Genomic DNA, 16,515 nt, shown 5'->3' on the forward strand with positions numbered 1-16,515 from the left:
AACACTAACACAGACACAACATGTTAGCTCATGGGTTTGGTGGTAGCGGGGGTGTATATTGTAGCCCGGAAGAGTTTGGGCTGCATGGGATTCTGGGTATTTGTTCTGTTATGTTTATGTTGTGTTACGGTGCGGATGTTCTCCCGAAATGTGTTTGTCATTCTTGTTTGGTGTGGGTTCACAGTGTGGCGCATATTTGTAACAGTGTTAAACTTGTTTATACGGCCACCCTCAGTGTGACCTGTGTGGCTGTAGATCAAGTATGCCTTGCATTCACTTACGTGTGTCTACAGAAACCAAATACAACATGTGACTGGGCTGGCACGCTGTTAGTACAGGTTGTAGAGGGCACTAAAGGCAGTGCCATCACCGCACACCCTTAATATTGATGTCTGGGTGAAAATCGGCAGGGGCACTGAAATTCGGGAGTCTCCTGGAGAAATCGGGAGGGTTGGCAAGTATGACGCTGTCAAGCGCCATTTATATAAAACTCGCGGACCGCACTAACATTACATTTTCATATTAAGATGCGGGCCGCAAAATAACGTCTCGCGGGCCGCGTCTGAGACCCCTGCTGTAGGCGAATAGAAAACGAAACGGGATATACAGTACTTCCGGTTCAAGGAACAAAACAGGAAATGCATTTTCAACCCGCGGCACCTGCAGTGAGCGAACTTGTCCAAAAGATGGCGCCATAGTACCAACAATAACACAGCTTTTCAATGTCTCTGTTGGTGTTGAATACAAAACATAATGGCCATTAGTGAAGAAAAATCCACAAATTACCTGCACTGTTTTATAGGCCGCAGGGTTTAAAGCGTCTGGAAAAAAACAATATATTTGTATTTTTCTTTGTTTCAATCATGTGTTATTGGCTCCTAAATGTGTTATGTGTTCATATTTTTGGACGTCTGGAACAGATCGGAACGTTAAATCCATGATATTCGTCAAACCTTTAAAGGGATTACAAGTTACAAGCGAGGTATTACTGTGTTGTAACGGAGGTGACAAAAAAGTTCCTCTGCAGATTGTGGATTAAATGGATTGTCACCACCTTTTTACAACTTGGTTCTTTCTCCCATTCGGCTGCTGCGTGTTACTCAGCTTTGATTACGTAAGCACCTTCTGAGGAAGCCACTGATCTGTTGGTTGGTGTCGTTGGACAGACATTTACTGTCAAAGTTCTTGGAGCGTTAGGCTTCTGTACTGTGTGTGTGTGTGTGTGTGTGTGTGTGTGTGTGTGTGTGTGTGTGTGTGTGTGTGTGTGTCAGATATTAGGCGGATCATCATATATCACCACGCTTTCTTCCGAATGACGAAAAGGCAATTTATGTGCCTGTCAAAGATGCGGAGACATTTCTTTCCTGGGAAAACGGATTTATTCCGATCATAAACCATCATTCAGTAAAACCGAGCTTTATTAAAAGTATATTATGGGGTGACATGTCATGAAGGAGCATCAAGGCACTTGAATGAGACTAGGAGTTCTTATGGGATATTGTTGGGCTGCAGGGATCATTGCCAATGTGATGAAAAACTGACAGACGCTCGGCTGGCGTGAGGGTGTCAACTCGCTGCTAGTTCTAGCTACTTCCAAATCAAACTGCCCATATTTCAGTACAACACGTTGCATACTCTGCACAGCAATGTGTAAGGAAAAAAATAAATATTTTCCTTTGCAGTTGACAATTGACCAAAAAAAAACAATGTCCACATTTTGGGGGAAAAAGCCCTGTTGTGTATAACACATATGTCCACTGTAGTGGACGCTGGCTGTCAGGACGTTTTAAGACTGGTCTTGTTTGTTTCAGGAAGTACAGATTTATATATGAATTAAAATGGTGTATAAATGAAAAGTTTTTCAAAAAACTGATCTGGAAAAACAGCAATCAATCAAAGCAGAGCCTCAGCAGAGAAAGTGGACAGTTTTCAGACACGTAGGAGCCATGACGTACTGCATGGCTCCTGCCTGTCTGAAATCCCAGATCTTTAACACAAAACCCGAGTCTAAACTCCAATTAAGGGTTTTTGCCTTTCACTTGCAAGCCTCTATTGACCACCACTACTTATGGGTGGAGGCAGTCTGTTTCAAGTATTTGACAAAACATAACTCAAAAGGCTCATGTATCAATTATGTGTTCCGTAATGGGCCGGCATGTGTGGCTTTGTGTGAGAAGAATAGTAATTGTCGTAAGCGGTGTGTGTGAGTGCGTGTGTGTGTGTGTGTGCGTGCTGACACAATTTCACATCTATCTCTATGGCGTCAGGCATCTTTACTGTAGCTCGTCTGTCCCCCCTCAGGACCTCTTCAGTCGTCGTAATCTGGAGGTTCTGGGCACATTCTGACTTCCCTCCTCCCCGCCTGTGGATCTGGAACCAATAGAGGAGCCTGAGGATGCGAGCTTGACAGATAGGCCCCTCAGACTTGTGGCCAGCTTGTTTTGGTTCGTCTGTGCTGTGTTATTGCTTGTGAGGGGGAGCCTCTGGTCCCGTTTCCCTGGAGTAAGCAGCTCCACTTCCACTGTGGTTTTCTTGTACTCGGAGACTGGGAAAGCCTTGGACGCAGCCTCTGTTTCGTCTGGAGGAAGGGGCATCAGAGGAAGAAGGTCCTGTTTGGATATTTGCGTGATGCACTCAGTGGACTGAGTTTGCACTGTGGCTGAAGGTCTCTGGAGGTCCGTCCTCTTGGCCTTCTGTGGGCGAGGGTCTTCTCTTGCTTCGCTGGGCTTAGACCTCTTGCTCTGCCTGGGTCTGGGACTGCTTTCCCGTGGGCGGATGCCTACTGAGGCCAAGTTTGGGTTGATACTTTGTGGAGGACAATTAGAAGGTGGCTGCTGATTGGCCCAGCCCCCGTTCTGAGAGCCCGGTACCTGCTGCTCGATATTTGAAGGGGTCGTCCTGCCATGGTTGGACGCACTTTCTTTCGAGCTTCTTCCTGACTCTTCGACGCAGTCTCTTTGCTGCTTCCCCCCACTGAGACCACAGGGATCTTGCTGGACACTCGCTTTCTTGGCTCTGAACAAGACAAGTAGATACTCCAGCGTCCTGTCTGACTGGAAGGGTCGGAAAGTTCTGCATTAGATCATACTTACATCTTTTGAAGCGCAGTCTTCTTTATTTTTGCGGCGCAGTTGAAAGACTCTTGGATTTCTCCCTCTCTGGAAAAATATTCTGACCTGCTTTGTTCGCTCAGCTCGGTCTAGAGAGGACAAACAGAATCCGTGTAAACAAAAAATATTATTCCTGGCATCGCTCGGAAGATTCTGGCTCCGCGGCGGAGAGCTGTCATTTTCTGGCAGCGTCAGACAGCAATAGTCTGTTGCAAGAAGCACAAAATCATAACTCAATTCCATCAAGACAAAACCCTTAATATTGCGTTATGAAAAAGGGCATTTATTCTTATTTGATACACATAAATGTCAAAAAGTTCAACTTCAGAGGAATGTTTGCTAATACCTTTTTGTAACATTTAGTAACAGCTGACCTCATTAGTTGTGCAGTATTAGGGTCATTAATACAAATAACTGTTTGGGTCCAAAGCGCGGCCCAGGGGCTGTTTTCAGTCAAACATGTACATCAGCATATTGTAAATTATTTCAATATAAATTAAATAAATCCATTATTATACACCTTTGCCTTGTAATGCACAACACAACACTTAGGGCCCTACAAACTCTCATTTTACAGAATTCCGTTTTGTACTATTTGTAGTGGTACAGTCTCCAAACTGTTTCTGCCGAGATCTGCATACTGAAAAGTGAACGAACATGGCGGGGCTCACTTTGATGCATTTTATGTTAAACTTAAAAGAAGAAAAAAAAGACTTATTTTAGCTTGGGTGGTAATAGGTGACAAAGCAAATAGTTGTTGGTGTAATATATAATATATCTCATAAAAGGGGAACTGCCCAAATGTTTTCTAATTTTGCCTATTGTTCACGGTCCTTATGAGACAAGAACACGTTTTTTGGGGGTTTTTTTATTCTAAGAAGAGCTTGTAAAATGCAGTTAGCTATGCAGCTAATGGAAGCAAACCATTCTGCCTCTAAATTATTCTAAAAATGCATTTTTCATTTACTTTCCGTAACCTGTATAATAACCAAGATGTAGCGACATTTTTATTGTAAAAGCGAACACTGAGAAACTGTTTTTTTACCATACTACTAACACATCGACGGCATTAGCTAGAAGTAAGCTAGCTTCTGTGTCAGCAGCTGAATGGCTTTTGAGTTTGTAATGCTGTGAATCTTTGGGTATACGGCTGTGAATCTTTGGGTGTCCCACGATTCGATTCAATATCGGTTCTTGGGGTCACGATTCGATTCAAAATCGATTTTTTTTTTCAATTCAACACGATTCTCGATTCAAAAACGATTTTTTTCCCGATTCAAAACGATTCTCTATTCATTCAATACATAGGATTTCAGCAGGATCACCCCAGTCTGCTGACATGCAAGCACAGTAGTAGATTTTTGTAAAAAGCTTTTATAATTGTAAAGGACAATGTTTTATCAACTGATTGCAATAATGTAAATTTGTTTTAACTATTAAAAGAACCAAAAATATATTAACTATATAAAAATATATTAAAATATATCAAAAATATTTTATCTTTGTGAAAATATTGGACACAGTGTGTTGTCAAGCTTATGAGATGCGATGCAAGTTTAAGCCACTGTGACACTATTGTTCTTTTTTTTTTTTTTTTATAAATGTCTAATGATAATGTCAATGAGGGATTTTTAATCACTGCTATGTTGAAATTGTAACTAATATTGATACTGTTGTTGATAATATTCATTTTTGTTTCACTACTCTCTTCTCAATTGCTCTGTTTATTGCAGTTCTGAGTGTTGCTGGGTCGGGTTTGGTTTTGGAATTGGATTGCATTTTTATGGTATTGCTGTGTATTGATTAATTAAAAAAACAACAACAACAAAAAACTATTCATAAAATAAAAAATTGTTTTTTTAATAATGAGAATCGATTAAAAATCGCACAATGTGAGAATCGTGATTCGAATTCGAATCGATTTTTTCCCACACCCCTAATATTTATAGCTAGAATTTACTGAAATTCAAGTATTTCTTATGTATATATATATATATATATATATATATATATATATATATATATATATATATATATATATATATATATATATATATATATATATATATATATATATATATATATATACACAAAATAAATACTTGAATTTCAGTGTTCATTTATTTACACATATACACACATAACACTCCTCTCTACTCATTGTTGTATTTGAAAGTGCAATGCTTTGCAGCCAGTAGCACAGCCTTTGAAGGAGCATAGGTATGGTCAGCTTTTGTGAAATGTAATTTGCAGGAAAGGAGTGAGTTTAGGATTGAATTGTCCATCCTCGTTCTATTCTCTGTCACTATCTTTTTTTGGACATTACTTGCAGTAGTTTTGAAGCAATGCATGATGGGAATCCGGATGTTGTGTGTCAGTGTATTAACGTGCCGGCTGGAATAAACACACGCTGAGAAATAGCTCCGTGCCTGCCTACTTTATGGGTTATAGATAAACCTATGGATAACGGAGACATATATAATAGTCTACTTCTTGTTGTGTGTGCAGTTGCGCACTGAGCTCCAAAAGCCGTAGAGGTTATATCGTGACTGGGCCGGTAGGCTGTTTATATGGAGGAAAAGTGGACGTGACGACAGGCTGTCCTCACTCAGGTCCGGCTGGAAATCGGGAGAGATTCGGGAGAATGGTTGTCTCGGGAGATTTTCGGGACAGACACTGATATTCGTGAGTCTCCCGGAAAATTCGGGAGGGTTGGCAAGTATGGGTGTGACGTATCTAAAAACAGCTGACTGTAACAGCTGAGGGGGAATACCTGCCTCGCACACCTGGGACACTGTCCTACATTGGCGACGCCAAAGCGGAGAACAGATATGGCCGAATCATGGAACTTAATTTTGAAAGTTTTCTCTAACCTGTCAGCTGTCTTTAGACAGTCACACCAGGAAGCTACAACTGCTCTGACAAAGCTGAAATGTCAGCCGAAACTGTCAGCAGGTAAAAAAAAACAAAAAACTCTTACACAAAAAAATCTGTCCGAACACAATAATTTGTAGTTATCTACTTGAGAAAACATAATGAATGCAATAAATTTGATTTTGGGTACAGTGGATGTAAAAAAAAATTATTCCGCTGCAGGGTTTGTTAGTGCAGACAGTTTGTCTTTTGTTGTGATGCAGTTTCTTTGAGCAGTGTCCTCACCAGATACAAGAAGCTTCCATTGATAAAAAATATTGTGTGCCTCTCTGTGCAGCAGAAGCAAATTTCTGTCGGCATACTGTTGCTTAACAAACTTCACATTTACGCCACTAAGTCATGAGGGTCCTGACTCTCTCGGCTTCTGTCTGCGCCAACGTTTCAGCCTTAGTTTGTGCTTGCTCTGCTTCTTTAGCAGCAATTTGTCCTCTGTATATTCAGCTTAAAAAAAGATAGAGTTGTGAATTCTCACTTATCCAAAAGATTAGCATACACAAGGTTGTTGCCTGAAGTAAGAAGTATGTTACAATACGCCCTACTTTTGGACAATTAGTCATCAAATTTGTAAAATAAATAAATAAAAAAGCATATCACCTGACACGTTGAAGTAAATTGGGAACTATGCAATTTGTTATTCTCATAGCCGGACCTACTGTATGAAATTACTTCCGTACCTGACAGTTTCGGCTACAACTGTTGCCTTCCTCAGAAGTTGTCATGTGACAACATTTTTTGAAGACCTAATGAACTTCTATGGATTTCATTTGGGAACCGTTATCTTTGGAATAAGAAATCAGTTTCTGATTTTTTTCGTTTGAGCCAAATTAGCCGCTTCAAAGTCTGAGTGAGGCAGTGTTCACTCAAGTAGGGGGCAGGGCGACTCCATGGAGGTTGGTCAAAAGTTTGTTTTGGAGGGAGCAGTTGAGTGTTTGTGAGAAGGTGCTCCGGTCTATGTTAAACAGGTACTAATGATGACAGCTTTTTAGTCACTTATCGTCAAAATACGCGTTTAATAGTAGATTCCGTTTTTATTAGCCAATTCTGCGGTTCTGTCCGCAATTCCGTTTATCTGGAAATAAATGTTGGTTTGTCTAGCTATAGTGAACTACATTGGAATGAGTTCAGCATCCCTGCATCCTAACTTGTTTATGCATGCAGTCCTGTATTTAAGATAATTTAAGAAAACTATTAAATCACATACAGTAGTACCTCAATTTAAAGGTGTCCCAACTTAAGAGTGTTTGAGATCAAAGCTGTCTCTTGGCTAAGGCTAATGTTATGCTTTAAGTTGCAAAAAACATCCAGTTTTACGCACTAGCATTAGATTACAGCTAGAGATTGACATAACTTTGTTTTCTAACCATTGGAAGGAAGAAAGTGAAAGTGAAGGAGACCGCTGAGAAGAAGCGATTGGTTTAAGATTAAAGTGTTTTGGGTAAAGAGCTCCGTCACAGAACAAATTAAGCTTGTAAGTTGAGGTAATACGAAGTACGTAAGTTGCATGTACAAGCAGTTAAGCCCAAGATCATGCGAGCACCACCAGCCAAATGCCTCTTTGACGAATTGGAAAGTTTTAACTGGAAATGACATGTAGTCTAGAACATCCCTCAGTGGTCTTGTTGAGCTCCCTTTGCACAGCTCAGAGATTGTTTTAACTCCACAGTGGGAGAAAAGTGCATTTTGATACGGTTTTGTCATTGTCAACTGTCTGTAAGGCCGTGAATTCATTCAGGCTGAGTTTTGACTGGTGATTTGATGGCAAGAGAAAGAGAAACGGAGGGCCTGTGTGCGGTGAGACAAGAGAGATACGTGGGCTTTATGAGTGTTCGACCCATGCGATTAACTAATGAATATATCCTTCATTGCAACAGATGCTGGTTTACCTGTGTGCTTGATATTTGAGAAGAAATTAGCTAACAACAACCAAAGGTAACGTTAAAAACATTAACTAGTAATTAAATGGGAACTTTTTGAAAGAGGTTACACGTGTTTAATAGTGGCCGTCGCGCGCAGCTCGGTCCAACACCAGTTAGAATCTAATAGACCATCACACATCCCCACTGATTGAGATTTAAATTAAGCAGTGCTGACCATTGAGCTGAAAGCCAATGGCTGTGAACTCGCTGTGCAGAGCAGATCTTAAAGTGTTAGTGAGGTCTACACAACGTACTATTGCACCTCCACACTGGGTAGCATCTGCTACACACACTGCACTTCTGTTTGTTGTAATGTGAGAATTTTAAAAGCTTAAATATAAAAAAAAGATTACAACTTTTAAAAGTTAATAAGTTGTGATATGTATTGCGGCTCTAAACTATTTTTAATTAATGTCAAAACGGTTGCTGATTATTCTATAGATCAGCCATCACCAAATGGCGGACCAAGTTATTGCCTTCTCCAGTCCGGTGACCAATTAAAGTCAATGGAAAATATAATATGATAATATTGTGAGACCAAACACAGATCCTTCAAGACGTATCCACAAAAATCTGATGTAAGAGTGCGAAAAACAACAGAGCTTAGAGCCAAGGATGAAAGATGTATAACAGTAATGACATATTTGTATACATCACACAACGTGCACGAGTGTTCACTCAGGATTGTATGGATTTTTGGGCAACAAAAAGTTGATAATTGGCAAGAGAATGATGAAAGGGTACGGATAATGTAAACTGCATAATTCGATATCACTATGTTATGCTAGTGTTTAAAATTGCGTATGCAAAGCAACCATCCATCACTTATTTTGTATTCAACTATGAAATTTATAGGTGACACTAAATGTCAGAGGATTACTAAAGTCAGCAGAATTGTAACCCTGTGAACCATGAGAGTAAAAATTGACTACCTATCCAGTATATTTTGCAACGCCAGTAAATGTCGAAGGCAGTAGGATTTATGCTTGCATAGATAACATGAATATCTGCACCACATGTCATGGTAACCCTGCTATTGACTGCCAATTTATCACATTAGAACACAAATCTGAAAAAAATTTGCAGTCAAGCATTCAATTATTACTTGCATAACTCAGTTTAAATCAAACCAACAAACAAATCATTGCATGTACACTACCGTTCAAATGTTTGGGGTCACATTGAAATGTCCTTATTTTTGAAGGAAAAGCACTGTACTTTTCAATGAAGATAACTTTAAACTAGTCTTAACTTTAAAGAAATACACTCTATACATTGCTAATGTGGTAAATGACTATTCTAGCTGCAAATGTCTGGTTTTTGGTGCAATATCTACATAGGTGTATAGAGGCCCATTTACAGCAACTATCACTCCAGTGTTCTAATGGTACAATGTGTTTGCTCATTGGCTCAGAAGGCTAATTGATGATTAGAAAACCCTTGTGCAATCATGTTCACACATCTGAAAACAGTTTAGCTCGTTACAGAAGCTACAAAACTGACCTTCCTTTGAGCAGATTGAGTTTCTGGAGCATCACATTTGTGGGGTCAATTAAACGCTCAAAATGCCCAGAAAAAGAGAACTTTCATCTGAAACTCGACAGTCTATTCTTGTTCTTAGAAATGAAGGCTATTCCACAAAATTGTTTGGGTGACCCCAAACTTTTGAACGGTAGTGTACATTCCGGCATCCACATCTTATTATGGCTAAAACACTCATATTCACATCATAGCTGTTCAATAAACTAGCTGGTAAAATGTATGAATAATGTGACAGTGACAGCTCCTGGAGAAAGGAGAATGTGACCCCAAGTGCACAAGCAAACTAAGGCATCACAGCTTTGCACTGAGAAAGACCTTGCAAATGCACACTGGTGTTGTTGTGTGGTGGACTGAGTGAAGACCCCCCGCCACACTGGGGGAGGAGAATAGAGGTGGCGAAGGGTGGGAGTTGGGGTGCAGCTCCAAGAAACAAAGGGACAAGATAAGAGAATAAAAAGGAAAACATGAAAATGTTTTGAAGAGGAAACTAGAAAAGGAGAGGCACCCCCATGAGTCCTATACCACCTGACCAACACAAGCTTTCCATCATGCCCACTAACACAAGAATCCAAACACAGGAAGTGCACCACAGGCAGCTCTTTGTGTACACATTGAGTCATGGACTGTAGGCAGAAGTTCAGCCTTTTCACTATTCGTATTACACAGAGCTACAACTGACTTCGGATTTAGGACAATGACCCAAACACAAACACATCCCTACCCATCAGCCCAGCAACAACAATTCTGTGAAAGACGTGGGAAGCAGCCATTTGCATTGCAATGCCTTGATATGAACTCTCATCCGTTTACTATGAATAAATGCTGTTTGAAAACGAACTTGAAAGAAAAGACAACAAGAAACCAATGGGAGGTACTCTGAGAACGGTTTGATGGTTTGTTCCTGTCGGCGTAACTTCAAAAGAATTAAATAGTCAAGACTGAAAGAACAGAAAGGAAAGAGGAAGATTGTGGCTATATACAGATATAGATAGACAGAAAGTGGGACGGGGAGAGAGCTGGTTGATGAAGGTCCATCACCAAGGGGTTTCCAAGAGTTGGACCTGCATGAACCGAAGAAGGAAGTGGAGAAAAAGCACAAAAAGATAACTCTCATATTGAGCACAAAAGAATGTGGCCTTGTCTTGTAAGAAAACAATGTACAGTCTCAATTAGTAGAGCCACCCTATCGTAAATGGTGTGGCGTGGCTGGAATGGTATAGCGGTCGTGCCAGCAACTTGAGAGTTCCAGATTTCCTTCCATCTTCCGCCATCCAAGTCACTGCTGTTGTGTCCTTGGGCAAAACTCTTTACCCACCTTGCTCCCAGTGCCGCCCCCCACACATGTCGCTTAAAAATGTAGATGATGGGTTTCACTATGTAAAGCGCTTTGACTCTCTAGAATAAAAAGCGCTATATAAATATAATACCTTTCACTTCATTAACTCTTTTTTTCCAAAGAAAAAAAAAACAGTGAATGCCTTCCAAAACATCTTGCTTCCACACTAGGAGCTATTAACAGGACGGAGCATATGGAAGGCAGAACATTGAGATAAGTCCGGAAAAGGGGCACAAGGAGGAGAATGAATCACTTGATTTAAAAGCCAAGCAGCAGATTCTAATAGCTTAAACTAACTCTGGGTGACTCATTGAAATAACTTTTTAAAAAAAGGAGGCCAACAAAAGGAGAACCTTAATATCTGAGATAAATCTAGTGATAGAGATTATGTTGCTTCAGCTACACTCAAAAGTAGAGCACAAATAGGTAAATAGTCTGATATATATATATATTTTTTAACTTAAATATGCTTGTAATGCACAGAATCACACAATAATTTCATGATTAAAAAATATTAGCTATTGAATTTGGATCTACACATTCAAGCATTACTGTAGCTTTTAGCAGGAATTTTGGTCCACTGGGTTTTACCACAAATTCTTAACACCAGAAATGACAAATTATTTTTAAATAAAGGATAACTTTTTGAAACATGCAAAGCTTCAATTAAGGTGATAAACAGGCAAGAAAAAAATCTGAAATCTGTCAAACACAATTACACAAGCGCACACACACAGACACACTCACAATTCCTAACATGTTGAAATGTTTAATACCTCTTACAAGTTTTTGGATGAAAGGCTTTATTTTTGGAACGACCAAGTTTACAAAAAAACTTGAATTGGCACCAACAAACAAACAAATCCTCCACTGAGTTAACAAAAAAAATACCTCCTGCAAAGTGCACAAACACTAACCTTCACCCTATTGCCAAAAAATGCCATGTTTGTCTAAGCTCACCTCATCTCTCCTTCAACAAAGTCAACCAACATGCAAGGGCATGGACTTAATGAAAATTGAAGAGGGAGGTTTGTGGATGCACCCATATTGTAAAGATTAACGTAAACCCAACAGTATGGGCTCACAAAACAATCAAAGCAGTTCTATGATAGGGTGAAACGAGTGGACAGAACCACGTGTCATGTAGCTGTGTATTTGGCCCAGGTGGAGGGGAGAGCAGCATCCGATGGCCGCGGGTCCTTGGGAAAGTTGCGGCGCTGGCTGTTGTGAGCTGAGAAAAACTGAGGCGTGCTGAGGTGATGAGTAAACACACAGGCCCGTCCAGAGCACAGAAGAAGTGGGGGGAGTGGAAACACATCTGTTCTGCCTTTGATCCAAACTTCTGCAGCCCAGCACGCCACTCACCTCAGTTGCCCACTCTGCGCCTGACTAGAAAACAACGACCACGATCCTAAACACTTGCTCTTCCTTCCCATGCTGCCCTCCCCATGCTGGTGCTGACTCCCCATAGGAGCAACTCTCTAAACAGGACTTGACTAAAGAAAGGTCATTGAAATCTGTTTTCACAAAGTCTTGTGCAAAGGTCTTCAGCATCTAAATAGCTCAACCTGTGCCTGCTTTATAGATTAATTAAACTATGTACAGTATATACTATCCTAGATATGAGTTAGGTACTACTCAACATATTCAGGCATGGTTCACATAATACTAACGGCTAAAATAGTAGTCTGAACACAATTAAAACAACATTAAATTTGCTCATCAGCTTTGCTTCATTACAACTATATTAAATACAATAGAACCTAGACTTCAAACCCCTCATTGTACAAACGTTCAATTTACGAACAACAGAGCAAAATATGTGTTGTTTGACAAAGCAATTTTGTGCCCGGTAGCACATTGATTGTTTGAGCCGGCTGAGTCTGTAACTGGACGTGATGTCATGTGCAACCCATATACCGTAACATGGCACCGTTGGATTTCACAGGAATCGGTGCCCTGTAGGACCAGTGGGATTTGGTCGGTGCCAAAAAAGTACCGGATCCATCCTTAGCTGAAACCCAATATTCATGTTCATATTATTTCTTATGGAGAAATTTGCTTCAATGTACACTTCTCTATTTACGAACCCTGTTTAACAAGCAATTAGGTTGGAAACTAATTCAACTGTATACTGATACAAACACAGTGGGAAGGCCATTCTAAAACTTTAATTCTAGTCTGATTTAGCCCCTCCTTTACCACTTTTGACGTGTGTTTGGGGTCATTGTCCTGTTGGAACACCCAACTGCCCCCAAGACCCAACCTCCCCCCCCCCCAAGGCTGATGATTTTAGGTTGTCTTGAAGACTTTGGAGGTAATCCTCCTTTTTCATTGTCCCATTTACTCTCTGTAAAGCACCGGTTCCATTGGCAGCAGAACAGGCCCAGAGCATAATACTACCACCACCATGCTTGACAGTAAGCATGGTGTTCCTGATATTAAAGGCCTCACTTTTTCTCCTCCAAACATAATGCTGGGTATTGTGGCCAAACAGCTCAATTTTTGTTTCATCTGACCACAGAACTTTCCTCCAGAAGGTCTTATCATTGTCCATGTGATGTCAGATGAAACAAAAATTTATCTATTTGGCCACAATACCCAGCAATATGTTTGGAGGAGAAAAGGTGAGGCATTTAATCCCAGGAACACCATACCTACCGTCAAGCATGGTGGTGGTAGTATTATGCTATGGGCCTGTTTTGCTACCATTGGAACTGGTGCTTTACGGAGTGTAAATGGGACAATGAAAAAGGAGGATTACCTCCAAATTCTCCAGGACAACCTAAAATCATCGGCCCGGGGGTTGGGTCTTGGGCACAGTTGGGTGTTACAACAGGACAATGACCCCAAACACATGTCAAAAGTGGTAATGGAATGGCTAAATCAGGCTTGAATTAAGGTTTCAGAATGACCTTCCCAAAGTCCTGAGTGAAACGTGTGGGCAATGCTGAAGAAACAAATCCATGTCAGAAAACCATAACTTTTTGCTGAACTGCACCAATTTTGTCAAGAGGACTGGTCAAAAATTCAACCAGAACTTGCCAGAACCTTGTGGATGGCTACAAAAAGAGCCTTTTTGCAGTGAAACTTGGCAAGGGACATGTAACCAAATAATAACATTGCTGTATGCAAACTTTTGGTCCAGCAGATTTGGTCACATTTTCAGTAGACTCATACTAAATTCATAAAAGAACCAAATTTCATGAATGTTTTTTGTGACCAACAAGTATGTGCTCCAATCACTCTATCACAAAAAAAATAAGAGTTGTAGAAATATTTGGAAACTCAAGAGAGCCATGACATTATTTCCTTCACAAGTGTATTTAAACTTTTGACCACGACTGTATATATAAAAAATCAGGTGTGTACAATGTGCGTACATGTATTTTTTCCTGTCAAAATGAAAAATACTAATATATTTAATAAGAAGCAATAAAGTACTATATTGACACATTTTTCTTAGGTTTTCGTGGGCCCCTGGAGCAGTCCAATCTAAGTCTATGAGCATGAACTGATGAAAACTACTCGGATGAGAGGCCAAATGTCAGACAGACAAACTGAACAGTCAAATGAACAGTAGAATGTCCTAAGAATAACAATAACCTGGATGAATGAGAACACATATAGGCACATTCATCTTTAAATATAAAAAAATACCGTGTGAATCTTTTCACGGGCAGCCCTGGCTCTCGCGTTGTTTTAAAAACAAAAAATGTTAACTGATTTCTAGTTTTGTGCGATATACAGTTTATGTTTCTACACTAGATTAATCTACAGATTCAACACTGTTGCTTATCGATTGAAACAGCTGCTCCCAACGCAGCCAAATTGCTCACTAGTCAAACTGTATATCTGGTCATAACAGTTTTTCTTTGACAACCTGAGTTGATCAAATAGCTAATAAGACATATTTGTCATACAAAGACAACATGTTAACAATGCCCCCACCACACTCTTGACACAACCCTGGCCACGCCTCCACCGCCACATACATATTGCCAATCTGTGAACAACTGCGATGTCAAGCTGTGTGAGGGCAGCATTTGTCATTGGTTCAATAAAACGAAGATTGGTGATACAGTTAAAAATTACATAAGCTAAACGTAGGGTTGTATTTGAGGAAAAAGCAAATGATCGTACAACATGTTTGGGAATGACAAGATTGCTGCCACAGAGTTTAAAGGCCACCCCTGAGGTCAACTCTTTCTCACAAAATAATTCACTGACCTTACACAAAGTGCAAATTAGATTAATTTACTTCCTTAATATTTAGCATTTTTTGTTCTATAAGTCATAGTCTCTTAATCATGCAATAAAACTCCCTAAAGATAAGGCATCCTTTGGGGGATGAGCTGTCTAAAGCTACTGTAGCACTTAAAAATATTTGCTCTGACATAGAACAAAGTAAGACCGCATGTATTTTACACAGCAGTGCAATCAGGATTTACGTCAACTTTAATTGTTTCCAATCGATAGTTCGACCACTGGCAATTTTACCATCAAAAAGACAATTTACAAAATAGCCCAGAATGTAAACAAATAATTGATTTTGTCATGTGAAAAATGTCAGACTTGCTGTCTGGTGTTTTTCCTCAACAAACCACGCTAGAGGTTGGATAAGTTCGAGGTACACCGCAAGACTCCCACTCTCCAATCCCACTGTATGCACTGAATGAGCCTTGGAACCACATCCCGGGAAGGAGAACGCAATCGACAGCAATGCCTCCTTGAACAAGAAAAATTGGTTACACACTCTGAACTTTTCACTGACGACTGTGCTCCACTAAAAATATTACAATCGCCGCTTTCATTGAAGGCCAAACTGTGGAGGGTGCAGAGACATTTTCAAAGGGAAACAACAGGAAAAAAATCAGCAGGCTGCTGATCATGGAATGTAATGGGAGAGATGTCCTTCCTTGATGTGAGTGCCAAGGTGAGAAGCTACACCAGCATTTCCCAGAATACACTGGGGAGTTTGGGATCAAATGAGCACTGACCAAAAGATTCTTTCTGGAAATATGAATGGACAAGAAATAAGTTATGATATTGGCAAGTGTGTCACATGACATAAGCTGCATGCGCTTCCAACAGGAAAAATAGGCACTGTAACCAAACCACATGATTTCTCACTGCGGTCAATTGAAGTTGCCACTTTTGTCTTTAAAACCCAACTACACTATCTTTGCATCATGCATAATGATGTGGAATGTAATATGTAGTGGAGTGAACTGATTAGTTTTACTGTGAATGTTAAATTATATATAGACTGTTAATGGACAGTGATATCTCAGTTTGTAAAGACTTAGAATGGTGGCCAGAAAGTTGTTTAAAATCCTGGGAGGAACAACAAAAGCGGAGGACAAAATACAGTTTGTGAACTGCAGAAATTATTTTTCACAGCACCAAAACCTCTAATGCTCAAGCATTGAGACTGTGTGCACATTTGCAATAGTTATTGATTCCTCACATTTTCTGTGCTGAAATTGTGAGCATAGCCTCAGCTTTCTAAATGTACCCAGACTCTCTCCTTGGCAGAAATGTTTTCAATTATTTCCAGTCTTACTTTTGACTGCCCAGTAATGTCTTGCTCAGGTGATTGGGGGGGAGGAACTTTTTTTCAAACAGGCTAAAAACTCCGCCTCGCCCCCTCTTTCAAGAACATCATATTTAAAGT

The 16,515-nt window shown here is 40.1% G+C and overlaps 1 protein-coding gene across 2 annotated transcripts in view; it reads right to left on the reverse strand.

The window, feature by feature from the left end:
- Positions 1-1,345: 1,345 nt before the first annotated feature.
- The window catches only part of slx4ip (SLX4 interacting protein), an 80,984-nt gene continuing 65,814 nt past the window's right edge, over positions 1,346-16,515 (reverse strand). The window contains exons 5-6 of one of the 2 annotated variants that reach the window (XM_062057674.1): positions 3,093-3,199; positions 1,346-3,015 (exon numbers count right to left, since the gene is read on the reverse strand). In XM_062057674.1, coding sequence (XP_061913658.1) covers positions 2,298-3,015; positions 3,093-3,199 — 825 coding nt within the window. In that variant the 3' untranslated portion in view covers positions 1,346-2,297. The remainder of the gene's footprint in view (positions 3,016-3,092; positions 3,200-16,515) is intronic. The other variant, XM_062057673.1, reaches the window with a different exon arrangement.

The sequence above is a fragment of the Entelurus aequoreus genome, linkage group LG09 (assembly GCF_033978785.1).
Source record: "Entelurus aequoreus isolate RoL-2023_Sb linkage group LG09, RoL_Eaeq_v1.1, whole genome shotgun sequence".
NCBI lineage: Eukaryota > Metazoa > Chordata > Actinopteri > Syngnathiformes > Syngnathidae > Entelurus > Entelurus aequoreus.